Here is a 23,983-nt window from a genome sequence, read left to right as displayed (position 1 = left end):
AGAAGAGGAAGAAAAAATTAAAAAAAAATTGAAAACCCATCAACACCCCCTGCGGAAGAAGAAGAAGGAGAAGGAGAAGGAGGAAGGAGAAGGAGAAGGAGGAAGAAGAAGAAAAAGAGGAAAAAAAGGAGGAAGGAAATTTTTTTTATTTATTATTTATTTTTTTTATTTTTTATTTTATTAAAACCATCAACTCCCTTGCGGAAGAAGAAGAAGAAGAAGAAGAAGAAGAAGAAGAAGAAGAAGAAGGAGGAGGGAGGAAAAAAAGATGGGAAATTTTTTTTTTGAAAACTCATAAAAAAAGATGGGAAAATTTTTTTTTGAAAACTCATAAAAAAAGATGGGATTTGGGTTTTTTTTTTTTTTTTTTTTTTTTTTTTTTTTTCTTCTGGGTTGCAGGTGAGAGAAGAGTGTGAGTGTGGGGAAATTGAGTGTGGGTGTGGGAGGAAGACAAATTGGATTTTTTTTTTTTTTTTTTTTTTTTTTTTTGGGATTTGCAGGTGGGGGAAGAAGATGAAGATGGGGAGAGGGGAGAGGAGAGAGGAGAGAGGAGGGAGGAGGGAGGAGGGGGGAGGGGAGGGATGAAATGAGGGTTTTTTTTTTTCCTGCTTTTTATTATTATTTTAATATTTAAAAAATATTAAATAATTGTTTTTTAGTTTTTAATAATTTTTTAATAGAAAGCAGGTCCCGAATCAAGCCACGTCAGCACTTAACAGAAAAATTAACATAAAAATTGACGGAGGTATGATATTGTCACAAATTCGTAAGATGCGGTATGACATTGTCAATTTTAAAAGATAAGGTATGAAACTGTCGTGACTCCAATAGTTGAGATAGTTTTTTGTACTTTACCCTTTTTTTTTATTTTAAAATTTTACTTTAATTTATTATTTTAATATTTAAAAAATATTAAATATTTTTTTTTAGTTTTTAATAATATTTTGTTAATTTTTTAATAGAAAGTGGTCCCTGTATGTTGCCACGTCAGCATTTAACAGAAAAATTAACAGAAAAATTGACGGAGGTATGGCATTGTCACAAATTCGTAAGATGCGGTATGACATTGTCAATTTTAAAAGATGAGGTATGAAACTGTCGTGACCCCAATAGTTGAGGTAGTTTTTTGTACTTTATGATAATTAAATAGGCAAATGGTTTCGAATTAACATATCGCTAAACACCTGTTTAAACAACTGAAAGCATTTTTCTTTTTCCCTACAGACTGTTCTATAGTCATAGTTTTGGACATCCATGCATATGATTCATGCGGTTATCAACTATTGATATGTTAGTGCGATTCACTTGCACACACAAGCATGAAGTTGTCAACTGTTAATAATATGTTATGAAATTCACTCGCATTAACAATTGATGGGTTGTTATATCTACTTATCGTATTATTTAAGAGTCCAAAGTAGTTAGTAGGAAAAGATGGACAAACAAAGAAAAGCATTGTTGGGGACCTAGAAATCGTGTAGAATATTACTAATAGTGGACAACAAAATGTGATCGCCACCTTCATTACCTTGGTGGTGTGGTATTAGAAAAGCCATGACGACGCACGCATCTCTCTCTCTCTCTCTCTCTGTGTCTCTCAGATGGAGATGGAAGTGTTGAGTGTCGACAAGTTGACACCATCGGTGGGCTCCTTCAAAAGGAGTAGAAAAGCTCGTCTTCTTAACCAATTAAATACGTACTGGTTGGTTTGTTTCATATTGTTAATGATGCTATTAATCACTATTAGCGGCATATAATTCATTCGTTCATTCATGCATGCATATATGTGTGTGTGCGCGCGCGCGCGCATACGTCGTCTCTTATCAGCCTGAGTCTTTTACTTTACTCTTCCATCTTTGTTTACCATCCAAAACACAATTGCTTAATTTGATCATGCTTACCACTAATTAATCAATTAATTAGTTTATTATTAAAGAAAGCAAAGGTGGGAACTTGGATGTTGGAACTGCAAGTTTCATATGCCAGCCACCGGCGGAGCCACATTAAGGGCTACACTGGGCTGTAGTCCAGGTAGCTTTCGGTAGAAAATAAAATTTTACATGTAATTTTTATTGATTTTCGAATGTAGTCCACCGTATATTTAGTCACTGATTCGAATTCTCTCGGTTTAATTATATAATACAGTTTACAAACCATCTATTTTTCTCACATCTTTTTTCTCATCGCTTCTTGTACATGTACAAGTTTGAATTTGTTTGAATAATGAAAGTTCTTGGCTCATCTTGTGAAAATTTTCTTAAGCTAACTGATACTGTAAAAAATATAATATCAAGTTTATTTGTTTATAAAGATTTAAATCTTTAAGCTAGCTAACCTAATGAAAAATTTCTAGCTCCGCCATTGATGCCAGCACCATTGAGCCTTGTTAATTTAGTCCTAATGTGCACGTGATGTACATGTAATGTTTTGGGTCATTGTTTGGATTATTTCTTTTGGATTCGTCCTCTCAAAAGTACTAAATCTTCAACCATCTGACTGCAAGGCAGCCAGAAGAGGGGTTTTCCACCTGGGTAAAGACCTAATTCCTTTTGAAGCGGAACACGAACCCATTTTTGCTACTCTGGATTCTTAATTAGCATAGCTAAATTGAGATTTATAAAGTCATCGAATTTTTTATGGCGTTCTACCTTTGTGTAGTCTCGGTCCACAGAGGAAGACTCCGCACCTGAGCCTCGTTAGTCATTGCAAAGAAAGAGATAAGAGAATTTGTGTTGTCATTCCTTATTTTCCACCCCTCATCGTCATATTTTTATAAAGTATCTAATTTGTTATACAATAATTTTTCGTTTCTTATATCATAAAGTTTATCACATATGCAAAAAGTAATCAATTTTTGTCATCCTGATAGATTGGGCATGCCTAACTATCGTTTCATATAGGTTTCAATCTTTATTGTTAGCTTTTTATCCGAAGTTTTGCTACATGACCCCCTCGTTTGTACTCTTATCTTTTCCTTTCTAATAAATTTTGGTGGGTTTGGTGCTTGAGGTCCTACCAGCTCAGGCCTCTGCCCCATTTTTCAAAAAAAGTACTACAGCATATGTTAAAGTGATATGTTTACCTCCTAAAACATTGTTATTGAATATAAAAAGCTAAGTATTTTTCTTGGCAATATTAACATATAGAGGATTTCTCCTGCGCACACGTGGCTTGTGCACACTTCATGGACTGCGCATGACCCGATTAAACGATGTGGATGACATATACCACGATATAGCAACCAAATATCAATGTCATCTTAATTTTATATTAACATATCAAGAATATTTACCATATATCGATGTAATATATACTGAACATAAGCATTGTTACCGTGCCATTAATTAAGTGTACTATTATGCTCAAGACTTATCAAAGCCCAATTTTCAAAAGACATGGTATTTGAGAGTATGGTGATCCACTATCTATATGGTGGGCCTGTCACATATGTTGCTCTTTGGGGTGAGATAATGAAATAAACTTCTCTTTTTGTTTTGCAGCCTATCTTACAAGTTTTTACTTTTTAGGTTTTTGTAGAGGGGTTTGGTCCTATGTTGCCTTTTTTATTTTTTTTTTATGTATTTGTTTCGTCTTATTTTTAGCTATGCCTCATTGAGTTTCAATCTCACTTTCTCTCTGTAACTTAAAAGTCACCACTTTATTCCTTAAAACTCAAAATTCGCTTCACTTTGACTTATGGACTCTCTGTTTTTCTTGAAACTTATAGGCAGTCTCCTGAAACATATATGTAACCCAACCCCCAGTAAGATTATGCCACATGTGTTAAAATTTTTATTATAAATCTCCATTATGTGTGAACATTAAACAATTAGAGAATAATAAGTTTAAAAGAAATTGAAGAGATGAAAAAAAAATAAAAGCCTAGCTCACCCAAATCAAACCCACATAAGAAACTAACGGATCTAAGACAATGTCAAGAGAATTTTGAGTTTTATAGAGACAACTTTCAAGTTTCAGGGGTAAATTATGATAAAAATTAAGTTTCAAGGGGCAAAGTGAAGCGAATTTTGAGTTTTAGGGAGTAAAGTTGCGACTTTAGATAAAAATCGGGAGCAAAGTGAAATTAAAATCGAGTTCCAAGGGGCATAGATAAAAATGAGCCCTTTTTCCTAGAGGGGTAATGTTTGTCTTCTCCCTTTTTCTTTGTATTTGGTTTTTCAAGAAAGGGTAATGTTTATATCCTCTCTCTTTTCTTATATTTATTTTTCACTTTTTTTGTATTTTGTTTTTCTCGCTTTATGAGGTGTAAGGTTTATATCCCTTTGATTAAATGTGTGACAACCCGTCCCTAATTTTATGTTTTTATTAATTTTAAAAGAGTAATTTGATGAAAATGCCCTAGGGGCGAGGGTATTGACTTTCGTTGACCAGAGTATTGGGAGACGTATGAAATATATCTTTAGCATACCCCCATAAGGCTCGTCACTACGAATGCGTAGGCGCAAGCAGAATCGAATCTGAAGCTACAATAAAGATTTTACAGACTTACGAACATGAAGGGTGATTTCATAATTTCATAATTTCATATTGGGAAGATATTTCATGTCTTGTTTTGTGAGCCACATGGGGGCCACACCCCACTCTTCCCTTACTCTCGTGTCCCCTTCCAGATTTTGGGGGCGTATACCTTGTTGCCCCCTCATCTTGTCTCTCTCGGCTCTCTCTCCCCTCAGCTCTCTCCCTCTATGTACTCTCCTGTTCCCTCACTTTTGTCAACTTTCCATCTCTGTAAGCTCACCACGGCTGCACACCACCAAAACCATCATTATCTGCATGACCTCACCACCATAAACTCAATTTTGAGTATTGTTTCATTGAAAACGAACCCAAAACGGGAGTTCGAGGAACAAGGTTTTGGGCCGAGACTTCTAGGCGAGATTCAGACAATTTCCAACCATCTTTTGAACTCAAAATAGGTATAAATCAATTCCTCTCGTTGAGTAGATGAATTTTCATGTTTGGATAGTCTAAATTGGTGAAGAAATGAGAAAGTTATAACGATTTAAAGTTTACCTAGTTTCTGGCGACATCCGAGAATTCTGAGTCATCTTCCGGTCAATTCACGCTGAGTTAGCCATTGTGCAAGGTATCATTCTCTTCGTCTCATTGAGAACTACGACTTTTGTGTTTGAATCACTCGATTTCGCTGAGTATTGACAAAGTTATGGACGTTTAAAGTTTGTTCAGTTTTTCGGCGAACCCGTGCCTTTCAGACCATTTTTCGGCAAACTCCGGCCACGGTCGAGGAAACCAAAGGTATATTCCGACTCCTTGTTCTTTGGGCTTCAATTTGGTATATTGAATGACTAGTTTTGGTTGAGATTTGGGTCTGAACGGAGGGTTCGAAGTTGCCCAAATTTTGAAAATTTGAAGAAGAAGAAAGAGAAAAAAATAAAAAATAAAAAGAAAGAAAGAAGGGGGGCGGTGGGCTTAAGTCCAAACTCAACCTAAACCATAAGCCCCAACCTTTGGGCCACTACTCCAGCCGGTCCATTCCAGAAATGGGTTCACAAAGAATATTCCTTATATTGGCTTTTCGGAAATTTCTCAGAAACCCTTATAGACTAATTTTGACACCCATTTAATGAAATTATAAAGTTTTAATGTAGTTGATCAACGGGGCGGCTTGATTGACTTTTAGGATTAATCGTAGACTTTTTGTAAAATATGATTGACTTTTAGGATTAATCGTAAACTCTCTTTGTCGACCAAAAGAGGGTGAAAATATAACTTAGTTTTCTATCACACAAAAAAAATAATGGACAGTAATGTAATTTCACAGGTTCAAATTTTACTGTTTTTATTGAAGACTCACCTGCAAGTAATGTTAAAATATCTCTAATATTTAAAATTAAAAGAAAAAATCACCCACTCCCCCACGTTCTCTCTCTCTCTCTCTCTCTCTCTCTCTCTCTCTCTCTCTCTCTCTCTCTCTCTCTCCCTCTCCTCATTTTCTAAAAAAATGTGTTCATACACACAAAGTGTGTAGGCAAATGCTAATATGATTGATAGTTTCCACAAATGCTTTGAATTGATTCATGCACTTCATGCCATGATTAAATTATGTTATGAGAAATGTTGCCCTGTTGTGAAATATCAAGATGATCTTACGGGATGCGCAAGTAAGTTTAGGTAAGTTTATTATGTTGATTAGAATTATTGCATTACTATGGCATGCTTATACTCATATAGTTCGCTCATCATTGCTGCACCCCGGTGTTAGTGCTCCCACCCTGGTCCAGGGCCAGCCTTCACGTGATTGTTCACCTCCCGCACCGCACGCTCACCTTGGATCCAAGTTAGGTGCTAGCATGTCGTACAGGTCGCATTAGGCTACTTCGACTTGTAGGTGACCCGCGCATAACGCTAGCCTTCACATGATCGTAGCATTAAAGCGTATATTATTACACCTAGCCTGTCGTACAGGTCACATTAGGTGACTCCGACTCGTGTGTTAGCATAGATTGATGAGCAATAGATGCAGTCGTACATGTCACATTAGGTGACTCCGACTTGCCTGCTAGTATATATTGTTGAGCTTATGATTATATTCATATTGCCGTTGAGATATTTTGCTGTGGCATATTTCTGGATTTATTGTTGGCATGCATTGGATTTCATACTTATACGTAGTATGATTTTTGAAAAATCATGCTTGTTTTACGGCGAGGGGTTACAATGTTTTTAGAAAAGTTTTTTATAAAACTTTATTTTTAGGCTCACTCACCCTTGTTTTTCGCCTCTCCAGGTTCTAGTAGTAGAGTTTTCGTACTGACGAGGATTATTGACAAATCTTGGTGTGGACGATTACCATTGATGGTATAATTCTCACCATATTTTACTGTACTGTACTTTGCTCTATCATCACATGTGAAATGGGTTCATTCCTGCTCACTACGCACTCTTGCATTTAGATACTTTTAGATTTAAATTTATTCACATTTTCCACATCATTACTCTTTATGGCTTTGTCGCCTACCAGATGTCGGCCAGTACAGCTTGATTCGGAGTCTTAGTGGGCATTCCAGATCGGAATGTGTCAAAATGTAATATTTGTTTTTCATATCAATAAAACTTCCTCGACGAGGTTATTAAAAATAAAATAAAAAAAGCTGAACTACAAGAGCTCATTTCATATAATATTTTTGGGCTGAAGAATGAAAGAAATTTGTTCCTATCTCATATATCTTCTTTTATATTATTTTTAAATCTGAATATTGGATAAATATTCGTAGCCAAAGCATATTCTAAAATCTTATCCAACTGGTTTGGTCCATCTGGATACCACATGAAGTCTCTTCATTGTCCTCACGCAGAGTTCTTTTTAGTTAAAGTTTCGCATTAAATAATTAAGAAGTTGGGCTACTTCTGCTATTTTATAGATTTTAGTGTGTAATTTCAAATTTCGTATTTGGTATTAGACGAAATTTGTACCTGTGTAAAGTTCAATGATCACATTTTTCCGCGTCAATAATTTAAAATTGTCTAAATAAAAGTTACGCGTTTTGAATTTTAAAGTTGACTACTTGATTAAGTTATATAGATCGAACAAAAAAACATTTCAGACATAAGTATAAATCTTAAACTTCGTATTCTTATCCCCAATGAGGAAAGTTTAAAATAGTTAAGTTTTATTTCTTGATAAACAAGTACTGTAAAAAAGAAACACTGCCCTTATCAATTAACCTAATTAAGTAAGCTTTGAAATAGTTATTCCTCAACACAACCCAAAACATTTAGAAGGTTCTAGAGCTTTGAGATAAACAAAATAAAATAATTAATTTTTGCTTCTTGTGTGAAATGAGAAGAGATCATCTTCGGATCTCTCCCATCAAAGCCACTAAGTTCACTTATTTGAACTTTTAAAATTTGATCTAACAACTACAAACAAGTGACATTTAAAAGTTATAATAATTTTAGCAGTTGGATCAAATTTTAAAGGTCTGAATAAGTGAACTTAATGGCTTTGATGAAAGAGATCCGGATTTTTCCCCGCATGAAATTTGTTAATAAAGTCTTGCATCTTTCTAGATCTTAATAAAATAATCTTCCACTGAGAATTGCTTTGCTGGATCACTTTATTATTATAATACTTTCAAATTTTATTAAATTATAAAGTTCATAAAGCAAACAAGATAATAACTACTAATACGAATAATAAAAGAATGAATTATCATATTTATGTGATAATTTAAGGCTAAATACAATATAATATTGACAAGTGGGAGAAGAAAGTTCTTACAAATTTGAGAAACGAGACAGCAGGCCCCAGTTCTCTCTAGAAAGTTCCTTTCCACGGCCTTAAATATAACTCGTTCTCTCTCCTCCACATCACAAAGAAAGTACACACAAAAATATTTTGCGATTCGGAGAGGATCCCTTTCCCTCATAAAGCTCTCAAATTTCACTACAAAGCTCGAATTCGGCAACCCAAATTCCAGAAACCGCATCAAATCCGAAAACCCAATTCTCAAAATCCTCTTCCAAAAGTAAAAATCCTGTCTTTTGGTACTGAGGTTACTAATAATTTGTGGGAACCGTTAACCATGGATGGAGTGGTGGTGAAAGAGGAGGAGACAAGCTTCCCGCCGCAACCAGTAGAGGGGCTGCACGAGGTGGGTCCGCCGCCGTTTCTCACTAAGACGTTTGAAATGGTGGAGGATCCTTCCACGGACGCCATTGTTTCCTGGACCAGAGCTCGCAACAGCTTCGTTGTGTGGGACTCTCACAAGTTCTCCACCACTCTCCTTACTCGCTACTTCAAGCACAGTAACTTCTCCAGCTTTATTCGTCAGCTCAATACTTACGTAAGTACTTTAGAAACTTGATTTTTCTTGCATTGTTCTTCATAGGTTCTTCGTATTCAATTACTTGTTCAACTTGCCTGTGGATTCTCATGAGTGTTCTCTGCATGGTTGGAAATTTGTTCAAATTCCATCTCATATTTTCTAAAAAAATTGTCTGCCTGCTAATTTTCTTAACAATTTTTTTGGTTTAGTGTAAGAATTACTCAAATTGTTCCTTTGTTGGATTACTTTACATCCTTATCCGGGAAATATCAAGGCTTGCTCATCAACTGAATGCATGCAGGGTTTCAAAAAGGTTGATTCGGACCGATGGGAATTCGCCAACAAAGGGTTTCTAGGAGGGCAGAGGCATTTGCTGAAGACCATCAAGAGGAGGAGACATGTCTCACAGAGTATGCAACAAGAAGCTGGAGGAGGAGATTGTGTTGAATTGGGGCAGTACGGAGTAGAAACCGAGCTTGAAAGACTGAAAAGAGACCGAAACGTCTTGATGACGGAGCTTGTGAAGTTGAGGCAGCAGCAACATAATTCAAGGGAGCAAGTCATGGTAATGGAAGGCCGGTTGCTGGCCACGGAGAAAAAACAGCAGCAGATGACCACTTTCCTTGCCAAAGCACTCAATAGTCCATCTTTTCTCCAGCACCTTGTTGAGAAGAATGCTAAGAATAGAAAGTTGCACGGTATTGAAATTGGTCGAAAACGCAGACTGGCTGCTAGTCCCAGTCTTGAGAATCTGCAAGAAGCGCCTATAATCGATGTCGAAGACTACTCGGCAAACCAGGATCAGGGAGAGTTGGCAAATATGGAGCCGGATATTGAGAACTTTCTCTCAACTGCTGCATTGGACAACAAATCGAGCAGTGGTATAAAGGACCCTAATCCGAGTTTAGTACCCACAAGTACTACTGGAGGCCACTTGGATTCTGTCAGTGAGACTATATGGGAGGAGCTGTGGAGTGATGAACTCATTGGTGGCAACCCGGAGGAGGAAGTTGTCGTGGTGGGCGACGAATCAGAAATCGACGTTGAGGTGGATGATTTGGTTGCAGAGCCGGCTGATTGGAGTAAGGACTTGCAAGACCTTCTTGATGAAATGGGTTATCAGACCCAACCCAAGCCGTGACGACGATAACAAAAGTGTCTGATGATGATGAAGTGCAACGTGTGCTAGTTGTCCCCTACAACTCCGTTCCTATATCTATATGTTGGTATATTGATTCAAGAACTTGGCTTTTCATTAACTAATTGGTATGTATGTTTGTTGATTTGCTGTAAGCGATAAATAATGCAACGATCCGTGACGTGCAGAAGGGAATGGTGAATGTTGCAGAGGGCCCAACACGAATGCTGCTGTTTCTTTGTATCCTTTGAATGATTTTGCTTAATTTTAATGATTGCTGCTTCCTGCTTGTACTTTTTGAATGTGTGTTTCGTTGTATCCAATGGTCTTGATTTTCTGTTTCTTCTTTCCTGCATTGCAGGCGGAGGAGTCATCGGAGACTGGTGAAGGGTTTCGATCCTTGAAGCTTATGCTTTAATTTGATGTAGCTTTAGATCGATGTAGCCTGTGTAGATAGCAGTTAGCAGTTATCAACTTAATTTTGTTGATGGATGATTAGCGTTAATTTGTTTCCTTTTAATTTTGTTGTTTAGTCTAATGTAATGCTTTGTTTTTCTATATGAACTAGTATTTATGAAATTATGATGAAGTGTGTTTTCACTGATTACCTTATTTATATCTCATATGTAAAATCATACACGTTTTATGTAATTCGAGTGGTTTATGTGTTGTTTTAGGATGGAACTTGGAACTTCAAGTTTCATTACCACACAACGACATCCTTGTACGTTTATATTGTTTGGACATGGGGCCTTTCGGATGCATTGGTAGAAATAATATTCCTCACAAGGAAGAAAGACACTCACTGATTTTGAACAAAAGAAAACTCTCACTAATTAATATGGAGAAACCTCCGTTTCTTTGTTGTTTTTTTATACTTCTAGAAAACCTCGATGATACGAGAGGAATTGGGAAATTTGGAAAACTAATCAAATTTTGGACCCTAAATAGAATTCTAGCCACCTTTTTAAATTTATGATAATTATAACCAAAAGTTGAGTTGATATGAAAGTACTAATACACCCCTCAACTAAAATTTTCTCAAAAAAACCAAAAAAAAAAAAAAAAAAATGTCATCCATGGAAATTAAACAAAGCAAGATTCAATTAAAATCAGGAGATTCGAAGTAGAATTCAATAAGTTCGAAGCCACCTGTGCTCCTTGAAGTTCCTTAAACAACCCAAAGCCCCAATTCAATCATAGACGAAAACAAAATCCAAAGTTCAACCTTTGGAGAAAATGAAAGAAAAAGAGGTAGGGAACATCTTATTTTCGGCTTTTCACCAACAATTTGGTTCTGGAGCTGATCTTAGAGGTGGAGGTCCCAATTGAGGGGTTAAGATGTTAAGGAAGGGCAGCGGACACTGAAGTGAGCGAAGGCCTTGTTGTAAGCTTGGTGGTGCAAGTGCTCGAACTCAAGGATTACATCGTCGTAATTGAAAATCAGAAATTGGAAAGCAGAGGAGGAAGCTAACTGAGACTGAGACTGAGAGTTGTCTTCATGTGGAGGAGGTCAAAAATATTTTGGGGGTTCGAAACTAAACGAAAGTTGTGTGTGAGAGTATAAAAGAGGAAGAAGAGGAAAAAGAGAGAGGGATCGTGCTACACGCCATGGCTGGCTGTGCTTGGGTTAGGTTTATGTGGTTTTGGATTATCGTCTAGAAAGGACAAAGATGGCGGTAAAAGATAGCCGAGCCTTTTGTTTTTTGGTTTTAATTTTTTTTTGTTCAGAAAACTTTATTTTAAGGGTGTATTAGTATTTTCATATCACCTTTTGGTTATAATTATATTTAGGGTCCGAAATTTCGTTATTTTTTTCAAATTTCCCTGAGGAATTTTATTGATATTGAAAAAAAAATGTACACCTAATCAGGATACATAAACTTAACTCTTAATAATACAAGAAAAAAAGATAAAAAACAGATGGTGGGTTCGAATTCCGTCGGTGACTAATTTAACATCTAATCTAACAAAATTTATCGTTTTAACCCCCCAAAAAAAAAAAAAAAAAAAAAAAAAAACCTTAATGTGATAACTCGTCCCTACATTTACAATTTTATAAATGTTAGAAACGTGGTTTTACAAAAATGCCCTTGAGGCAAGGATTTTGACTTTCATTGACATTCGGTTAGGGAGACGTAGGACTCACTCTTTTGATGTATTCTTGAAGTACTTGGCGATACGAACCCGTAGGAGCAAGCAAATTTCAATTTGGAGCTAAAACGAAGATTTTACGGAACACGGAACAATAGGGACATTTTAGTAAATTTCTTGCGTTTGAGATATTTTTACAAAGTGGACCACTCTAGCGTTGCTACGTGGCACCACCCTACCTCATCACTAACACACTCTCTCCCCTGGATCTCACACTCTTAGCTCTCTTTCCCTCTCTCTTCCTCTCGTCTATTTCTCGCAATTCTCAACTCTCTCTCTCTTGGACTCTCTTTCCCAGTGATACCCATACCCAAATGCTCCCACCGTGACACCTCGGCGATAGCGCTGCATCATCACCACCTTCGCGAACTTTCCTCCACCATTCCTCGTCTCGGTGCACCCCAAAAAGCCCCAACAAATGATCTTAGCGAGTGTCGAGGCTCTCGATCTAAGATCTGGCCAGCTACTGTCGTTCCACGGCAAACCACATGTACCACTTTCTTTTTCTCACCTCCGCCTTTATTTTGATACCTAGATTGGAGCCTAAGGTGACGCTTGGGCGTTGACTGGAGCATGGAAGGCTTCGACCTCTTTCTTCGGTGATCACAAGCAGATTAGGCCTTCGAACCGTTGGTGACTCAAGCCCTTGGTCCAATACTTGGCTGGGCTATTAAACCCAAGCCCATTAGACTTAAGCCCTAAACCTAATCCATCTAGAAGCCAAGCCTAACCCGTGGCTTTTTAAACCCAAGGACCTGGGTCAGGCCTCAAGCCCACTAAACCCTAAACCTGAGTTTTAAACCCTAAACCTAACGGGCTTCAAACCCACTAAACCCTTTGGGCCTTAGAACCCAAGCCCAAGAACTTAGGGCCTCCAGCCTATTGACCTGGTCCAACCCAAACTCGGTTTGACCCAGTTGACCCAAACCAGTTTGACCCGACCCGTTTGATCGACCCAACCCTGTCCAACCCTTGACCGTTGACTTTGACTTTTCGGGTTTTCGTCCGAGACCCCTCCTAGGCTATTTTTGAAGTCCTGTATCGATTTATGACGTCCGTTTTTAGAAATTCAATCGTCTGAGTAAAGTTTTATTAATTGTACCCTTTTATGTGCTTAGGTGGAATTATTATTGGAGATTTCAGCTTCCTAGCTTGAATGGTTGAAACTTCACAAGTATATGTGAGTGGGCAGTTTGCTTTATACCTATACTTATTGATAGTTTCCCTAAATGCGTATTTGAAGGAAAAATTTTGTCCTAGCTAAGAACATGCATGAACATTTGAATACATAGGCATACTAATAACACTTTAAAGTAGGCATGCATTCAAAAACAATTCATAAAACCCATGACTTTCAAAGCCTAGTATATGGTGAACCATAAGACTCTTTAACAATATTAAAGAGAATAAGAATTTAGAGATTCTTTACCCTTGAAGCTCATCCTTGATTGCACAAGGGATTCACCCAAGTGGAGGGCCTTCAAGTCACCTCCTTGCTCCTTGGATCTTCCTTGTGATTTCCTCCCTTTTAGTGCTCCTTTTTCTTCTTTGAGGATTTGAGGATTTGTTCTCCAAAACACCAAAAGTTTGGTGTCTCTAAGTCTCCACACCAAAGATGTTGTGTGAAGATGAAATGGATGACTTAGGGAAGAAAGATTGCTAGATGTTCTTCCCCTAAGGTGGCCGGCCTCTATGTAGAAAATGAGAGAATAGGTTTCACCCAAATTCCATTAGAAAACCCCTAGGTAGAAACAAAGCTATAAAGATGACTTTATACTTCATCTTTTAGGTTAGTGGCAAACTTGCAATTAAGCAAAAATTCCCACTACCCTTGATATGGCCGGCCTCCATTTGTTATTGGGCTTAATTGCCCATTTTGTTTTAGTTGTCATACATCTTAAACATAATGGGCCTTGTGGACCAAAACGTTTTTGTGCCCCGAAGCCCAAAACTAACTTAAACGCCCAATACGAACGTTTCGTATAATTAATTAACTATTTAATTAATCTTGACCATTCTTCAATTAAACCATTTAATTGCTTATCCATTTCATATAATTTCTTCACTTATATCCTTACTCGGTGTACGATCCATTAGGTTTCAATTAGCGAGGTAGTGGGCGATGTTACTCTTAACGATCGATTGTGAATTGAAACCACATTTCAATTCTCCCTTAAAATTAGTGTTTGCTAATCTTTAGGGCTTCCACAAACCATGGGTGACGCCTAGCAGCATGTCATGGTTACCCAAGCTAAGTAGAAGTGGTTGGAGAACCTATCCAGTTACAACTACAATGCAATACGGTCCTTCTCTAATACAATACTCTTAATCACATTGTTTAAGTGATAGTTTGTTTCATGTCTACTATCCAATGTGATATTTCTCTATATGATTCAATTGAATAAGATTTGGAACAACCTTCCTTAGTCATATTCATATGCTTTGGCCAAAGACTCTCGAATCATATCTTAGAGTATTCTCCTTCCACCATGGAAGGTTAGAGATCCCTTGTTGTGCATTCATATGCCTACATGACTAGATAGCTTGACCCCAACAATGCCGTGGACACTCCAATGGAATGCCGTTGACATAATCAAAGATCAAGGGCCTAACCATTAGACATCAATGATGCCTCAGGTCAAAGGACTACTTTGCATATTGCAACTATTGAGTTCTCACATGACATGTATGTTCGAACTCTCGTTTGATCGTTGTTCAGTGTACTCGATTACTCTTTCGAGCACCTATGTGTTTGCCTTAGTGTCCAACACCAAATGACTTGAGACTAGTTCATACTCACGCTTGAGTCGACATAACACATACTAACCTTAGCGGATTGTCAATGCCCAATTGGCAATCCTATGGCTAGGAACGTTTTAGGAATGAACATAAGAGAAAGGTCTCGTTAATTTAACTAACTTAAATCACTTGTCTCTTAGATCAAATACATTCCTTGGATTCCCTTATTGCTTAAACACAAGATACTATAAATAGTGATTAACAATAAGCTTTGCCCTCTATTAAACATATAAAAGTTTAACACAATAAGTATTCCAAAAAGCTATTACATCAAATGAGTGGCTTTGTGGGCATACTTCCAACAGTATTTACTTCATTTTACGCTTATATTGCCAAGTATCGTTATTGTTATATTAAATGTGATAAATGCTGCTATATGGTTGAGATATTACTATTATGACATTCATACATATCTATACATGTTCATCTTGCTGCACCGGTGTTGTACTCTTCCCAGGGCCAGGACCATTCCTTCACGTGTATGTTCACATCACACCGTTCGCTCGCCTTGGATTCAAGTTAGGTGTTAGTCCCATCGTACAATTTGTATTAGGTAATTGTGACTCGAATGTGACGTGCTTCTGCACGAGCCTTCATGTAATCGTAGTATTAGAGCGTATTGATTACACCCAGTCATGTTCGTGTCAGAGATTATCTGTTCGAACTCATGTGTCAGCTTAGATGGATGAGCACTTAGTTATACTTGATTATCACATAATTATATTACCGTGGCATTGATATATCATGACTTGGCATATTTCTGGTTATATTGTTATTGAATTGTTGTTTACATACTTACGTAGTATGTTTTAAGGAAATTATACTTATTTTACAGCGAAGGGTTACTATGTTCGAAAATAAAGGTTTTCTTAAAAACGTTGTTTTGCTGACCCACTCAACTTTGTTTTTTGCCCCTCCAGGTTTAGTAGCTGTGCTTACTTATAAACGAGGATTTTGGCAAATATCAGGAGATGGTTATCTTCAGTGGTATAACCCTCATTCTATTTTCTATACTATCTTATGCTCTGATATCACGTGTGAATTGGGTTCAATCCTGCTCACCCGCGCACTCTTTAGTTTGGGCACTTTTAGGTTTAAAATTATTCACATCCTTTTCCTCACTACACTACACTTTATGGTTTCGTCACCCTCCATGTGTCGGCCAACACAACTCAATTCGGAGTTCAAGTGGACATTTCGGGTTAGGGTGTGTCACTTAATAATACAAGAAAAAAGCATAAAAAAAATACATGGCAATGTTCTTAATGTCAGAAAATAGTTTCAGGCTTAGATTGGAGAGTAGGCTTTCACCATTGTCTGCCCTCCTGTTTGGGTGCCCTTCCCATTCTCTCTTATTTGTGCAGCCACGGTTAAGCCACGTCAACATTTTATATTCCTATTGTTTTTTGTCTTATTATCTCTATAAAAAATATCTGTATAAAATATTAACGTGGCTTAACCTTAACCGCACAAAATAAGAGGGGATGGAAAGGGTACCCAAACAGGAGGAGACAATCTGCCTCCTTCACGAAAAAAGACAATTGTGTGCGGCAGCTCACCGCGGGCAATGATTCAGTGAAAACCAACGAACGTACCACTAGTTAGTCAGCCAACAAGACCGAAGAGCTCGCAAACAGACTTCTTTCCTTCCAAATTTTCTTTCTAAAATTATACGACTTTCCATGTTTCAATTCTCAGTGTCATTCTGGGTGGGGATGCTTCAGACTTTTTCGGCTCTTCAACCTCAAACTTTGGGTGGGAGGCAATAGAAGGATGGCTGCTTCTGTCAGTGGAGGAGCCTCTAGTGCTTTCGGTAGAGTAGGGTACATGTGGCCCTGTGGGTGACCATATGAATTTCTGCTGTCGCTTACCTTGCGTATGGGGATCTTTGGAAAGTCATGGGTGCACTTATAGATTTCTTCAAGTCTTCCATCGATGATTGGGTGAAAGATATTCAAATGAACGAACTTATTTGAAAGTTGGGGACTTGGAACTTTTGAGATCACCATCCACTATGAAAGTTTTGATGACATGACAGCAACGATCTGTATGCAGAGAATATACAAATATTGCTAGTTCTGTGAAAACGAACCAGAGAGGAATCTCAACGTCGCCCGTGGCATTGCGAAGAGAGGTACGGAATCTCTTCCACTATTGGTTCTCAGTTTTCAGGAATGTAATAATTTGTAAGGCACGACAGAAAAACAATCATCTTGATTGCGATAAGGATCAACTATTAACGGCGTAGCAGTTGCTTCAGGTTAGTAGTGGGACCCCCCGAATATTCCATCACCAGTCTATATATTAAACCAACCTGAGCTCAGCTCCCTTGAAGAATTAGATTCAAGAGACTGAGAGAATGATAGGAAGCATTGAACTGTTGTTTACCATCTTCATGGTGTTGGCAATACTGGGAGGAGTTTTGGGGTATTTGTACTGGCCCTACTGGGGAATGAGAAGGCTACCTGGCCCACCTACTATCCCTCTGGTAGGACACATTCCCTTGATGGCAAAGTATGGTCCTGATGTATTCTCGGTTCTTGCCAAAGAGTATGGCCCTATTTTCAGGTTAGTAGCGTTATGCGTGTATATGTTTGATTATGCATAATTTGTCTGTTTTTCCCCGAATTTTTTCCAAAGAAATTTGACAACAAGTGCGAGATTGCATACAGGATTAGGTCAGTTGTCCAGGACAGTATGTCAGATCCCTTGTACTCAAGTTCAAATCCCCACTATTCATAAATTAATAGAGTAGTTTATAATATAATATCGTTTTGTTAAAAAGAAACGAGACTTCAAATTAGTCCCATATAGGTCATGCTACATTTGATCCACTGTTTTCTAAATTATAAGCTTACCAACTGTTTGTGGCATCTTTTCATCTGGACGGTAGATTGTGCAAAAGTTATTTTTTTGCTTCCTTTTTTGTGTGCCTTTTGGTATCGTTTGGTATGCAGACGGGATGTGATGGAACGGAATGGGACGGGACGGGACAGGACGGAACGGAACGGAGCGGGAACAAAGATGCCCTCGGATGGAAACAAGGAGGAAGAAGAAGGAGACGGAGAAGTTATAATTTTGTGTTCCACGGATGTGAAACGAGTCGTTCCAGGGGGTGTGGTGGAACGAAAATTCACTCAAAACTCGTCCCGTGGAACAGCTCGTTCCATCCGTTTTAGGCGCACCAAACGTGGGACGGAACGCCTTGTCCCACTCTGTTCCGTCCCGTCCCACGTTTGGTGCGCCTAAAACGGATGGAACGAGCTATTCCACAGGACGAGTTTTGGGTGAATTTTCGTTCCACCTCATCCCCCTGGAACAACTCGTTCCACAGGTGGTATCGTTTGGAACGTGGGATGGGACGGAACAGAATGGGACAAGGCGTTCCGTCCCACGTTTGGTGTGCCTAAAACGGGTGGAACGAGTTGTTCCACGGGATGAGTTTTGGGTGAAATTTCGTTCCACCTCATTCCCCTGGAACGACTCGTTCCACATCCGTAGAACACAAAATTATAACCTCTCCGTCTCCTTCTTCTTCCTCCTTGTTTCCATCCGAGGGCATCTTTGCTCCCGCTCCGTTCCGTTCTGCCCTGTCCCGTCCCGTCCCGTCCCATTCCGTTCCGTCCCGTCCCGTCTGTATACAAAACGATACCAGTATGGTTGAAATGAAGGACCTTAGTTAAAAATTAGATCTGGTGATAAATCTTACGTTGCAATTATGTGTTACCTTGATTTATAATATGCTAAGGTAAGTCACTTATGTATGCGCGTAACTCATCTCTTAAGTTTTTGGTAACACATCCTGGCAGGTTTCATATAGGTAGACAACCACTCGTAATTGTAGCAGATGCAGAGCTTTGTAGGGAAGTTGGAATAAAGAAATTCAAAGACATTAAGAACAGAAGCATTCCATCTCCCCTTGCAGCTTCCCCTCTCCATCAGAAGGGTCTCTTTTTAACCAGGTATATTTTTAGTATGTTATATTGTTATAAAATGAATTGGAACATCTACCCACGGACCATGGTTAAAGTTATAGTAGACGTGTATTAGGTCAATTAGTCAAGACATTGGGTTCACTTCTTTTACGTTTAAGTTCAAATCTCTCTTCATGTTGATTATAGTAATGAAGATTAAAGAACATCTGATGGAATTTGAGCATGCTGCAGGGATGCAAGATGGGCTACGATGCGAAACACTATATTGTCAATGTATCAACCATCACACTTAGCCAATCTTGTGCCTACAATGCAGTCATTTGTTGAATGTGCAACTCAAAAACTTGCCTCCACAGCGGAAGTAGAAGAAGATTTTACCTTTTCCGACATCTCCCTTCAATTGGCTACGGATGTAATAGGACAAACTGCATTTGGTGTCAACTTTGGCCTTTCTAAACCACAATCCATCGGCAAGTCAATGGAAAAGATTGATGGAAAATACAACAATGACAATGAAGTCTCGGACTTCATCAACCAACACATATATTCCACAGCACAACTTAAGCTGGACTTTTCGGGTTCCTTATCGATCATAATAGGACTACTTGTCCCCATACTCCAGTGGCCGTTTTGGCAGATGTTGAAGAGAATTCCTGGCACTATGGACAGAAAAATCGAACGTAGTAACAGGCATTTGACTAGCCGGCTTGATGCGGTTGTGGAAAAGAGAATGAAAGACAGCGGGCGAGGTTCAAAAGACTTCTTGTCACTTATACTGAATGCAAGGGAGTCGGGGAGGGTTTCGAAAAATATTTTCGCACAGGATTACATTAGTGCACTTGCTTATGAGCATCTCCTTGCCGGGTCGACCACCACAGCATTCACATTGTCTTCAGTTGTCTACTTGGTTGCTGGACATCCCGAAGTTGAAAAAAAGTTGCTGGCAGAGATCGACGGATTTGGACAGCCAGATCAGATGCCAACTGCTAATGATCTCCAACACAACTTTCCTTATCTTGATCAGGCAAGGCTTCTCAAATTTCAATGTTGCATTTGAGGAAGCTTCCTCATTAGTTGGTTTACATGTTGGTTTTTCGAATGCAGGTTGTTAAAGAGGCAATGAGGTTTTACATGGTTTCCCCATTAGTTGCAAGAGAAACATCTAAAGAAATTGAAATAGGCGGTTATCTTCTACCGAAGGTATTGCTCTGCTTCTTCTAAAGACCTCTTTGAAGAAATGTCTTTTTGTCTGTGATTTGAAAGTGGTTTGTGTATATGTTGGATTAATTCGTCTTGTTTTTGAGGAGCAGGGGACTTGGGTTTGGTTAGCCCTCGGAGTTTTAGCGAAAGATCAAAAGAACTTCCCAGAGCCAGAAAAGTTCAGGCCAGAGAGGTTTGATCCAAGTTGCAAAGAAGAGAAACAAAGGCATCCATATGCCTTTTTACCGTTTGGACTCGGGCCTCGAACCTGCATTGGTCAGAAATTTGCCGTGCAAGAAATAAAGCTTGCACTGATTCACTTATACCGGAAGTATGTGTTCCGGCACTCTCCATTTATGGAGGTACCTCTGCAGCTTGAATATGGCATTGTTTTCAAGTTCAAGAATGGCGTCAAGCTTCGAGTCATAAAGCGGACATGATGCAAGAATCATTCTTCCACTCGCCCGATCAGACCTTATAATACTTATCACTCACTTAAGAAGGCAACTGAAAGATTAGATATACAGAATGTATTAGCCATCTTCGATGTAGATTATGTGATATAAATCATCAATTTGTATCTAAATTTGCTAGAGACCAATGCATTGCAAGAAAGCCCGCGATGAGTTCAATGATCCATCGCATTAGATATACAGAATGTATTAGCCATCTTCGATGTATATTATGTGATATAAATCATCAATTTGAATATAAATTTGCTAGAGACCAATGCATTGCAAGAAAGCCCGCGATGAGTTCAATGATCCATCGCATTTGAATTAAGTAAATATTCGATTCCACATATTCATAAAATAACTATGTTCAAATGAAAACTGAACTCTTCTATTCCTAGCACACACTTAAAATTACACATTCTAAAAAATAGGGAACAGGGAACAACTAGCCGTTGATCTTCTCAATCAAAATGAACTTAACCCAGCTGATTGTATGATCGAGGTGCCCCTTTCACCTCAGTTTCATAGAGTTCTTATCCAACCGCGTTGGCATGCCGAGCGGCTTGGAGAAGTTGGCTGAAAATGACTCAGAACCAGCACTACTTTTTGAATCCCCATTAGAGAATGCCCCAGACCTCTTGAGGAATTGAAACTCGTCCATGGATTGCCTTTGAGTTCTTTGAGACAGATAACTCTGTGGTTTCTGCTTCAACTTCGTTGACTCAGTCAGGTTCATGTAACTCGGCTTATAGTTGCAGCCGTCATCTGTTCTATCTGATGCCAATCCGGTGTTCCCAGAAACTGGCGGTGTGGATGTGCACAGTGAAGATGAAGCAGAGCTCTCATCATATCGGAATTCGGAACTTGGGCTCGAAGATGAGCGAGTAGCTTGCCCAACGTGAGGAGGCTTTGCAGAAATCCTAGTGGTGACATTGTTCTTCCTGACTTTAACGGAGCATGGTTCTGAAGATTTCGAATGTTGTTTTCCCACGAAAGGGTCTGCACAGCTCTTTGGAGGCGGTGTGATCTCAGAAGAGTCATTGTGTGACTCTTCCATCAGCCTAGTCTCCCACGGCTTCGCTGACATCCAACGTTCTAACCAACTCCATCCCCAACTGTTCTTGTCAAATTCATTGTTCTTACTGAGAGAGTACACTGAGGACCTGGTACGAGAATTCGAATTCGAATCTGGGGTTGATTTCCATTGCTGAGAAGACAAAAAGAAACACAATCTTGCTTATATCAGTAATGTGAAGAGAAAGTTACTTAGTTTAACAGACAAACTACAAGGAGGTTCCCGACGAAGTCAATTTCCGTGTTTTATTACCTTCTGAGCAAGTGCATAAGCAATTGCTCTCTCCCTCTTGAATGCTCCTTCTTGCCTCATTTGAATCTTTGCTTTAACATCATTTATTGTTCCCTTGCTATCACACCACCCTTCCTGCAATTATTTGTCTATTTTTAATACTTATTACAAAAACATAAGTTCGAAAAAGCCGCTTCAAAGTTCAAACCGAGAATATTTTCTTCTGTGACGATATTCAAATGAAAGCAAAGAACTTTAAAGCTCAAGTTACCTCAGCTTCTTTTAAGAGATCGGCCTGGGTGCGACGTTCATTGATCATGTTCTGCACAGCTTGTCCCTCCATGGACATTCGCACGCGACGAGCTCTCACACGAGCCTGAACTCGAACAAGAGCTTGCATGCACCTCAGTGTCACAGCAGCCTGCTTCCTCACTTGCCGGCCCCGAACCAGAGCTTGCAGCCTTACTATTCCTCTCAAGGCCTTCAAAGCCCTTCTCGCCTGCAAATCATTTTCCCCATACAAAAAGCTTCAACTTTCATCAATAGCAGCCAAATCCTTAAAAATTAAGCCCAATAGGCAGCTAGGCATTTTATCAAACAGACTGTATTGAGAAACTTCAACACTAACTATGTGCTTATTTCAAAAGCTCTGCCAATCAAAAGCTACAATTATAACAGAAAAGCACTTTCTTACATCAACAAGCAGGTTGTTCAAATTAAGACATTTAAAAAACAAATTAAATAAATATTGAGAGAAAGTGATTTTTTTTCCTACCAAGAAGCCTCGGAAAGCAGTTTGGATTCTGATAGCAGCCCATTCTTGCCTCACAACCCTGAAATCCTTCGGCGGAGCTCGAACCACCGCAGCCACTGCTGCATTATAAACATCCGCCCCTCTCGGAGAATCCGACCCCTCCGATCCCGCCCTGTAATTACCTTTGAAACCCTTCCAAGTAGACCCTAAATCCCCTGAAGAACTCCTCCACAGCTTCCATTTCTTGCTCTTCCCACTCACCTTCAAACAAATCAAACCCAGAGAAGTTCAGAAATTCATAAACCCAGCACAAATAATTAAAAAAAAAATGGAAATATGGTAAAGATCGAAGCTTTACCGGGTCGTCCTTGTCGGGTTTTTTCATCCCGATCAGAGCCTTGACCCATTTACCAGAAGCACCCATTTGAGCAAAAAAAAATTTGCTTCAGCAGAAAAACAAGCAAAAACAGAGGTTTGCAGCGTGGATTTATGGAACTTCAAGGTGGATTTATGAAACTTCCTGATGGATTAATGAAACTACCGGGTGGATTAGTGAAACTTCCGGGTGGATTTATGAAACTCAAAGCTTTTGGGACGTGGGTGATTTGCTTTGTTTTGTAGGGCTTATTTTTTGGTCCCAAAAAACAGAGCCGTTTCGATATTTGAAATTCAAAACAATAAGGGACAAATTGGGAAGCAAATGGCGCTCGACTCTTTGGGGGAAGGTGCAGCTTTTGCCCCCGTGGGGCGAGGAATTTACGAAATTGAACCCCCACTAGGGCCACTGCTTTTTCTGGGGAAAAACGACCGGAGGCCACGACGGCACGACCCCGTTTTGTCAGTACATTAAAAGTTAAGAAAAGTACGAAAAGCAAACCGACAGAAGATCCTCCTGGATTGGATGGTCTTCTGTCGCAGTCAGATGGTTAATTGTGTTTGTGGGACCACCTGTGGCTAATGGGATTTGGCCACGTGGAATGTGACCGCGTGTTTTGATGAATCATATTTGGTTTTGTGGTTTTCACCAACAAAATCCAAGAACCAAAAATGGACGATCAAAGTGAAGATTTAATGATTTACTGCTAAAAAGATGAGACCAGCTTTGATAGAGTCATTTGAAATGTTTGGAAGCTTTAGGGGTGCTTTCAGAAAAAGATGTTTGAGTTGTCACATTCATCCGTTGCTTAAAATTTTGAATTTAATGTGACAAGATCGTCATAAACGATAATTCGATTTGATGACTTTTGTTTGAAGCCCTGTTTTTAAAATGTTATGAAATATAAACGGCATGTCACAAGTAAGTTTCGGATGCATTGGAAGCTTGATACATCATATGAAATGACTTACTTTAAAGCTTGAAACGACATGTCACATGTACTTTTATTTTATTATAAAAAATCGAATTATGAATTTATTTTAATTTTAACTAATC

At 38.8% G+C, this 23,983-nt stretch overlaps 3 protein-coding genes across 5 annotated transcripts; 2 read left to right on the top strand and 1 right to left on the bottom strand.

Moving 5' to 3' along the window:
- The first annotated feature begins 8,355 nt into the window (after positions 1 to 8,355).
- On the top strand, positions 8,356 to 10,527 carry LOC137718758 (heat shock factor protein HSF30). 3 transcript variants are annotated; one of them, XR_015965060.1, is made up of 3 exons: positions 8,358 to 8,828; positions 9,112 to 10,036; positions 10,137 to 10,527. XR_015965060.1 is itself a non-coding variant. In XM_068458296.2 (2 exons), exons 1-2 carry the CDS (start codon positions 8,568 to 8,570, stop codon positions 9,949 to 9,951), a joined length of 1,101 nt encoding a protein of 366 aa, XP_068314397.2. In that variant the 5' UTR covers positions 8,356 to 8,567; the 3' UTR covers positions 9,952 to 10,527. The 3 variants fall into 3 exon arrangements, 1 of the variants encoding a protein (XP_068314397.2); XR_015965061.1 differs by having other exon boundaries at positions 8,377 to 8,828; positions 10,310 to 10,527; XM_068458296.2 differs by having other exon boundaries at positions 8,356 to 8,828; positions 9,112 to 10,527.
- Positions 10,528 to 16,604: 6,077 nt separating this feature from the next.
- LOC137718552 (cytochrome P450 711A1-like) lies at positions 16,605 to 20,740 on the top strand. Its single transcript, XM_068458105.2, has 5 exons — positions 16,605 to 17,469; positions 18,711 to 18,863; positions 19,068 to 19,860; positions 19,941 to 20,036; positions 20,147 to 20,740. Exons 1-5 carry the CDS (start codon positions 17,261 to 17,263, stop codon positions 20,474 to 20,476), a joined length of 1,581 nt encoding a protein of 526 aa, XP_068314206.2. The 5' UTR covers positions 16,605 to 17,260; the 3' UTR covers positions 20,477 to 20,740.
- A 30-nt stretch (positions 20,741 to 20,770) lies between these two features.
- Positions 20,771 to 23,290, bottom strand: LOC137718553 (protein IQ-DOMAIN 6-like). The gene is made up of 5 exons (XM_068458106.2): positions 22,910 to 23,290; positions 22,573 to 22,812; positions 22,069 to 22,296; positions 21,819 to 21,932; positions 20,771 to 21,698 (listed from the first exon to the last, which is right to left on the bottom strand). Exons 1-5 carry the CDS (start codon positions 22,973 to 22,975, stop codon positions 21,003 to 21,005), a joined length of 1,344 nt encoding a protein of 447 aa, XP_068314207.2. The 5' UTR covers positions 22,976 to 23,290; the 3' UTR covers positions 20,771 to 21,002.
- Positions 23,291 to 23,983: the final 693 nt, after the last annotated feature.

Source organism: Pyrus communis, chromosome 8, assembly GCF_041283825.1.
Source record: "Pyrus communis isolate YQ-2024b chromosome 8, ASM4128382v1, whole genome shotgun sequence".
NCBI lineage: Eukaryota > Viridiplantae > Streptophyta > Magnoliopsida > Rosales > Rosaceae > Pyrus > Pyrus communis.
This window is presented reverse-complemented; position numbering and strand designations above follow the sequence as displayed.

Coding starts and splice junctions, on each gene's coding strand:
- LOC137718758 (XM_068458296.2), top strand. CDS start 8,568: ATGGATGGAGTGGTGGTGAAAGAGGAGGAGACAAGCTTCCCGCCGCAA. Junction 8,829..9,111: donor TTCGTCAGCTCAATACTTAC/GTAAGTACTTTA, acceptor GAATGCATGCAG/GGTTTCAAAAAGGTTGATTC.
- LOC137718552 (XM_068458105.2), top strand. CDS start 17,261: ATGATAGGAAGCATTGAACTGTTGTTTACCATCTTCATGGTGTTGGCA. Junction 17,470..18,710: donor GAGTATGGCCCTATTTTCAG/GTTAGTAGCGTT, acceptor ACATCCTGGCAG/GTTTCATATAGGTAGACAAC. Junction 19,861..19,940: donor ACTTTCCTTATCTTGATCAG/GCAAGGCTTCTC, acceptor TTTCGAATGCAG/GTTGTTAAAGAGGCAATGAG.
- LOC137718553 (XM_068458106.2), bottom strand. CDS start 22,975: ATGGGTGCTTCTGGTAAATGGGTCAAGGCTCTGATCGGGATGAAAAAA. Junction 22,813..22,909: donor AACCCGACAAGGACGACCCG/GTAAAGCTTCGA, acceptor ATTTGTTTGAAG/GTGAGTGGGAAGAGCAAGAA. Junction 21,933..22,068: donor ATCTCTTAAAAGAAGCTGAG/GTAACTTGAGCT, acceptor AAATAATTGCAG/GAAGGGTGGTGTGATAGCAA.